At 46.8% G+C, this 7,818-nt stretch overlaps 1 protein-coding gene across 1 annotated transcript; it reads left to right on the top strand.

Moving 5' to 3' along the window:
• Nucleotides 1–5,677: 5,677 nt before the first annotated feature.
• Nucleotides 5,678–7,546, top strand: LOC306966308 (frizzled-8-like). Its single transcript, XM_079561025.1, has one exon. It carries the CDS (start codon nt 5,727–5,729, stop codon nt 7,443–7,445), a length of 1,719 nt encoding a protein of 572 aa, XP_079417151.1. The 5' UTR covers nt 5,678–5,726; the 3' UTR covers nt 7,446–7,546.
• The last annotated feature ends 272 nt before the right edge of the window (nt 7,547–7,818 follow it).

Below are 7,818 nucleotides of genomic sequence, written 5' to 3'. Positions count from 1 at the left end.
AAATAAAAGCCCTATGGGAAGTCGAAATTCCGAGTTTAAATCTCGAAATTACGACAACTCGGCATTTCGAGATTTAAACTCAGAATTACGAGTTTTTAAGATCCGTGATCATAGACGTCTGCCCTGTTTTACTTTGAAAATCCGGATGTTGTTGCCGTTCTCTTTCCTGTCTGATGCGTCTGAACTGTGGAGCTTGATCTGGCAGCAGAGCCGTATCTTGGAATCGTATCATGCCTGAAAAACAGCTGCTATTTTGGGGCAAACTCGTCCCTCTTTGCCTCTGCCATGTCCCATGGACCCCATGTTCACATGATCATGATCATCCGAAGTTCATCGAAGTTCATGATTAGCTTTGGGAATGCCCTGCATCATCAAGGCCTAAACACATTCCTATCGTGGATACAGACATTATTAATAACTTTTCTTGTCACTGTTTTTTTGTTGAGGTAAAATAAACACTTCTGTGTCTTTGCAAAAGTCCCAGAGTTGCTGTAGCTCCGGTTCACAACACGATGAAGCTAATCCTCCATGACTGTTTGTTTACATCTGCACCAGTGGTTCCGCTGTCCCGCCGTACAGACGTCTGTGATCACGGATCTGAAAAACTACAAATTACGAGTTTAAATCTCGAAATTCCGAGTTTTAAAAATTTTGAGATTTAAAGTCATAATTTTGTGTTTTAAACACAAAATTATGACTTTAAATCTCGTAATTTCGACTTCCCGTTGGGCTTTTATGTGTTAACATGGCGGAAACGGGCTTCCATATTTATCCCACATTTTTTCCTCACTAATTCTTTCAACCTGTTTGAATTTGAAATCTTTTTTAACGTGTCACTTCAGAAAAATGATCAGGGAAACTTTCCAAATGTTTGATTGTGACGCTCACAGGACGTTCTGTTCGCCTCATTATTAAAGTCATTATTAAAGTCCTGTCTTTAAAATTAAACTGGTCAAAGCAGCAGAGAGAGTCTGAGCTGTGGGTGTGGAGTGAGGACAGAGCAGTGAGGGCGGGGGGGGGGGGGGGAGGGGAGGGGAGAGGGGGAGGGGAGGGGAGAGGGGGAGGGGGAGGGGGAGGGGGGACCCGTTAGTCACTGTTTGCTTTAGTTAATGAGCGGAAACAAGGTGCACCAGCCCACGCTTCCAACATGTGTCCGAGTCAGACCTGAGGAATCCTCCAGCTTCACTTCAGACCCGGAGTCTAAATAATGGACAGAGACGGGTTTGAAGATCGTGTTTAGTTTTGATGAAGCTGTTTATTAGTGAAAAGAAAAGCTCAATAAATCAGTCACATTTTTGACATTTTTTCGTCAATTTTTTTTCCATTTCTTGTGACATTTTTGCCACTTTTTAACAATTTTTTTCTCACTTTTTTGTCACATTGTGGATTTTTGTCTTTTTTTTTGTGCTCTTTTCTCACTTTTTTGTGGAGTTTTTGTCATTTTGGCACTTGTTTGGTCACTTTTTAGCACTTTTTTGTTTTAGTCGTCCTCATTTTCTTCTCGTTTTTTTGTCGTGTGTTTTGAAGGAGACTTGGGAGAACAGGAGAAAACAGGTGGGACAGGTTCAGGTGGGAGTTAAGAGGTTAATGAAAACTCCATCCGCAAACAGACCCGCATGTTTCTGCAGCTACTATGTGCCGCGGGCGGGTCCGAGTAACGCCTGGTATCTCAGCGCTGCAGATGTGGACGTGGCTCCGGTTTCGGGGACAGATGCTGTGATCCCATTAACGCAGGAATGTGCTGTAACTTTAGCCCCGGTTTGTCCGAGCGGGACCGGGCGACAGAAGGCGACAGTTGGTGCCAGAGCTGCCCCGAAACGGACGCACGTCGGCCTCAAATTAACACGACAACATCCACTCTTTAGATTCAGATTCATTTTATTGGCCATTTGCAGTTTGAAGAGCTCAAAGTGCGATATGTAAAACACGTTAAAAGACACAATAGAAAAAACAGAACAAACAAACAAACAAACAAACACGGCCACATTAAAAGCCTGAGGGCAAAATACTGTACAATAAAAGTCCACACAGATAAATACATAGAAGTTCCTTGTTTAAAGTGATCACAGCTTGAGGAAAGAAACTGTTAAAGGAATAGGCCGCCGTTTTTACATACTGAGATATGTTCTTACCTAACCTTAGCTGAGTTAATATATCCCCGTCTGGTCTTTGTCCGTGCGCTCACACACACGCAGCCTCTCCCACATGTCGTATAGCTCCAAAAAAGCTCACAATAGAAGCTACCAAGCTCTTCCACGTGTTCCCGATTTAAATAAAGTTACGTGAAGTGTTTTCATGCAAAGTATATTTACACAGAAATGTAACATGTCGATTTTATAAGCAGATAAAAAGGGGGACTATATTGTGAGGCGTAATGATACGAGGAGCACAGCGTCCGCGCAGTAACTCCTAAAGACTTCCCCCGCTCACTTCCGTCAATAGAAGCTGCGTGACTTGTACAGAGCCTTTTACAACAAGCAGAAATATATATTTTGGGAAAGTGCTGGGCATTCCTACCTCATGGTGGAGCTCCTGAGTCCTGTGTCGTCGTCCGGGGTGAGTTGGAAATCTGTGAAGCATTACTGCACTATATACTTTCTGCTTGTTTTCACAGCCCGGCACGATGCACGTAAAAGGCATCGTTCACAAGTTATCCACGCTTCTTCAACTGTTCTCTGCGAGCTCTCTACAAATGATGCCGGGCGGCCTGAGGCGTCATTTGCGAGTTGTAAAGCTGGATTCAGTCGTCGAGCTTTATCTGTGGCCTCCAGGAGTAGCAAAGAGTAGCCAAAGGTCCTGAGGCTGAGAGAACCACTTTGTTCAGAGCCTTCTTCTCTTTCAGAGTGAGACCAAACCACACTGTGATACAACTGGTCAGGACACTCTCAATTACACAACAATAAAAGTTCAAAAGAATCCTAGTATTTTGGGTAAACTCTCGAAGAGGCGCTGTCTCCCTTTCTTAGCAGAGTTCATCGTATGAGAGCTCCAGTTCAAGTCATGAGAAAGAGAAACATCCAAGAATTTACATTTCTCAACAATCTGCACATCAGAATCTTGAAACTGATTCCTATTGTGACAAAAATCAATAACAAGTTCACATGTTTTTGTTCAAAAGCAGGTTGTTTTTTCTCCTCACTGAACAACATTCTCCACCTCCTCACGATCATGAGATTCATCATTTGAACTGATCAGCCCAATGATGGTCGAATCATCAGCATATTTGATGATCACATTTTTATCATGAGATGCGACAAGGTCATGAGTAAACAATGTGAACAGCAGAGGGTTCAAAACACACCCCTGCGGGACTCCAGTGATGAAGAACAGCTCATCAGAAATACAACCATTGATTTTGACCCTTTGTGGTCGACAAGTCAGAAAATTAAAAATGGCAAATCTTTAACCTCTTACCACCCGCCAAAACCAAATCCATTCTCTCCTCTTTGCCATTGTCGTCACTTTTTATTTCCCTTATGCGTTTTTGTCACTTTTTATTAGTTTTTTTTCTGCTCTTCTGTCACTTTTTTGCTGGATTTTTGTTATTTTTTGGTTGAATTTTTGTCATTTTTTTGCTGGATTTTTGTCACATTTTTGTTGATTTTTTGTCATTTTTTTGTTGAATTTTTGTCATTTTTTTGTTGAATTTTTGTTATTTTTTTGTTGAATTTTTGTCATTTTTTTGCTGGATTTTTGTTATTTTTTTGCTGGATTTTTGTCACATTTTTGTTGAATTTTTGTCACATTTTTGTTTAATTTTTGTCACATTTTTGTTTAATTTTTGTCACATTTTTGCTGATTTTTTGTCACATTTTTGTTGAATTTTTGTTATTTTTTGGTTGAATTTTTGTCATTTTTTTGCTGGATTTTTGTCACATTTTTGTTGATTTTTTGTCATTTTTTTGTTGAATTTTTGTTATTTTTTTGTTGAATTTTTGTCATTTTTTTGCTGGATTTTTGTCACATTTTTGTTGAATTTTTGTCACATTTTTGTTGAATTTTTGTCACATTTTTGTTGAATTTTTGTCACATTTTTGTTGCGTTTTCATCCTTGTTTTCTTCTTCTTTTTTCCCAAGAAACTTTCTGATTCGGGTAAAGCCAAACTGGAGAAAATGGTATCCGTTCAGGTGGGAGTTAAGAGGTTAAAACCACAGCGGCCAATGTTTTCATGATGTTATGTTTTTGTTTTTTTTATGATAGCCTGAATTGACACAGGAGACTGATTATTTCTGGTTATTTAACCTCTTAACTCCCGCCTGAACCGAGAGGATCTTTTTCCTCACGTCATCAGATTTTTTTTTCATCATTTTTTTGTTGGGTATTAAACTCATTTTTTTTCAACTTTTTTGTCTTTTTTTGGTCATTTTTTGTCTCATTTTTATTATTTCATCAATTTTTTATCTAATTTTTGTCATTTTTTTGTTTAATTTTTGTTTTTTTGTCAATTTTTTATCACATTTTTTGTCAATTTTTTGTCTTTTTTTGTCACATTTTTTGTAAAATTTTTGTAATTTTATCACATTTTTGTCATTTTTTGTCAAATTTTTGGTCAAATTTTTTTTTCATCAATTTTTTATCCAATTTTTGTCCTTTTTTGTTACATTTTGGTCCTTTTTTGGTCCTTTTTTCGTCGATTTTTTGTCAATTTCTAGTGACATTTTTGCCACTTTTTCATAAATTCTTCGTCACTTTTTTGTCAATGTTTTCTCACTTTTTTGTCACATTTCCATCCTTGTTTTCGTCTCAGTTTTGTTGCTATTTTCACAGCTTTTTTCCAGAAGCTTTTGGATTGGGGTAAAGCCAAACTGGAGAAAATGTGCTCGGTTCAGGTGGGAGTTAAGGGGTTTGGCTTAAAGAAAGACCTAACTCCATGTTCTTACCCAAAAACAGACACATGAACCATCACTAATCCTCCCTGAAATGACAGAGATGTGGAAACAAAACTCCTGTGTTTCCTTTATCATTATCACAGCGGAGACCTGCTTTTGTGGATTCTGTTGATGCTAATTAGTGTTAACCCAAACGCGTTTCCTCGGGGTTTTCTTCACATTTACATAAAGTTTATCCCCCGCGCCTCGCTCTGCGCAAGAACTGCTGCTTTACTTCATTAGAAATATGAAATCCCCGCGAAGATCTGTGCGTAAAGTTGGATAAAGTCAACACCAGATCCGTCTTCACGAGGCTCACGCTGTTGTTTGCTCGTGTCCGCGTTAATAAGACATTCCTCCGTGATGTCTCCATTGTCCCGCGCCTCATTAGTGTGTTTGAGCGCGGGGTCTGACACCTCCGGAGGCAGCGGAGAGTCTGGAGCCCGCAGCCCGCCTCCAGCAGCGCGCAGCCCGGGGGGGGGGGGGGGAGTGTCCTGAGGAGGCGGTATAAAACCACCGCCCCCGGGTTCATTCAGACACACGGCCACAGTCACATTCAGAGAGAGTCAGAGAGGAGCGCAGAGGAGCACACAGGAGCAGAGAGGAGCGCAGAGGAGCAGAGAGGAGCAGAGCGGAGCGGAGCGCAGAGGAGCAGAGAGGAGCAGAGCGGAGCGGAGCGCAGAGGAGCAGAGAGGAGCGCACAGGAGCAGAGAGGAGCAAAGAGGCGAGGAGACGTGTCTGCGCAGAGGGACCTGTTTGGGACTTGCTTTGGAGGAGACGGTCTCTGCGCCGTGGGGCAGTTTGGGACCTGTTTGCTGTGAACTCTTTGGGACTTTGGGACTGCGCGCGGAGGGAGGATGGAGAGGAGCGTCCCGGCGCGGCTCGTGTTCTTCGCGCTGCTGCTGCACGGGACGCGGTGCTGGGCGGCCAAAGAGCTCCAGTGCCAGGAGATCACGGTGCCGCTGTGTAAGGGCATCGGCTATAACTACACGTACATGCCCAACCAGTTCAGGCACGACTCCCAGGACGAGGCGGGGCTGGAGGTGCACCAGTTCTGGCCGCTGGTGGAGATCCGCTGCTCCGCGGACCTGCGCTTCTTCCTGTGCAGCATGTACACCCCGATCTGCCTGGAGGACTACAAGAAGCCACTGCCGCCGTGTCGCGGCGTGTGCGAGCGCGCGCGTGCGGGCTGCGCGCCGCTCATGCGTCAGTACGGATTTCCGTGGCCGGACCGCATGCGCTGCGAGCTGCTACCGGAGCAGGGCGACGCGGACGCGCTGTGCATGGACTACAACCGCAGCGCGAGCACCACGGCGCCCCCGCCGCTCGTGCTCAAACCCACCCACCACGCGCTCAAGCCCCACGCGCCCAAGAAGAAGCCCTACAGCCGCGCGCCCAGTAAGCACAAACCCGGATGTGAGCCCGGCTGTTTCTGCCGCGAGCCCCTGGTCACTCTGCGCGCGGACCACCCTCTGCTGCAGCGCGTGCACACGGGCCAGGTGCCGCGCTGCGCGCTCCCGTGCCACAGCCCGTACCTGAGCCAGGAGGAGCGCGCCTTCACGTCGTTCTGGATCGGCCTGTGGTCGGCGCTGTGCTGCGTCTGCACGCTCGTGACGGTACTCACGTTCCTCATCGACATGGAGCGGTTCCAGTACCCGGAGCGGCCCATCGTCTTCATGTCCGCGTGTTACCTGTGCGTGTCGCTGGGATACCTGGTGCGCCTGGCGGCGGGGCACGAGGCGGTGGCGTGTGACGCAGAGCACGTGCGGTACGAGTCCACAGGCCCCGCCCTGTGCACGCTAGTCTTCCTGCTCGTGTACTTCTTCGGGATGGCCAGCTCCATCTGGTGGGTCATCCTGTCGCTCACGTGGTTCCTGGCCGCAGCGCTGAAGTGGAGTAACGAGGCCATCGCTGCGCATGCTCAGTACTTCCATCTGGCCGCGTGGCTCGTGCCCAGTGTCAAGTCCATCGCGGTGCTCGCGCTCAGCGCCGTGGACGGAGACTCGGTGGCGGGAATCTGCTCGGTGGGAAACCAGAGTCTGGAAAACCTGCGCGGCTTCGTGCTCGCGCCGCTCGTGCTTTACCTGTGCCTCGGGAGCGTGTTCGTGCTGGCGGGCTTCGTGTCGCTGTTCCGCATCAGGAGCGTCATCAAACAGGGCGGGACTAAGACGGACAAGCTGGAGCGGCTCATGCTGCGCATCGGCGTCTTCACGGTGCTCTACACGGTTCCCGCCACCGTCATCGTGGCGTGTCACTTCTACGAGCAGCACAACAGGAGCGCGTGGGAGCTGTCGCAGACCTGCACGTGCGCCCAGGACGCGGGGCGCGCCCGGCCGGACTACGCCGTGTTCATGCTGAAGTACTTCATGGGCCTCCTCGCGGGCATCAGCTCGGGCGCCTGGGTCTGGTCCGGGAAGACCCTGGACTCGTGGAGGACTTTCTGCACGCGCTGCTGTTGGGGCAGCAAGGCCACGAGCAGCTCCACGTACAGCGACGTCAGCACGGGACTCACGTGGAGGTCGGGCACCGCCAGCTCCGTGTCGTACCCCAAACAGATGCCCCTGTCCCGGGTGTGACCCAGACTTTCATCCAACGGGACCTTATTTATTTACATGGTGTTGACAGGAAGCCGGAAACAGGGCCTCCACCGGGACTTACCGGACTTTATCAGTGACTTACCAGACTTAATCAGTGACTTACCAGACTATATCAGTGACTTACCAGACTTAATCAGTGACTTACGGGATTCATCAATGACTTACCAGACTTTATCCGTGACTTACGGGATTCATCAGTGACTAACCAGACTATAATAGTGACTTAGAGGATTCATCAGTGACTTACCAGACTATATCAGTGACTTAGAGGATTCATCAGTGACTTACCAGACTTTATCAGTGACTTACGGGATTCATCAGTGACTAACCAGACTATAATAGTGACTAACCA

Source organism: Gobius niger (assembly GCF_951799975.1).
Source record: "Gobius niger genome assembly, chromosome: 8".
NCBI lineage: Eukaryota > Metazoa > Chordata > Actinopteri > Gobiiformes > Gobiidae > Gobius > Gobius niger.
The sequence above is the reverse complement of the archived record's forward strand: the minus strand, read 5'-3'. Positions and strand labels throughout refer to the sequence as shown.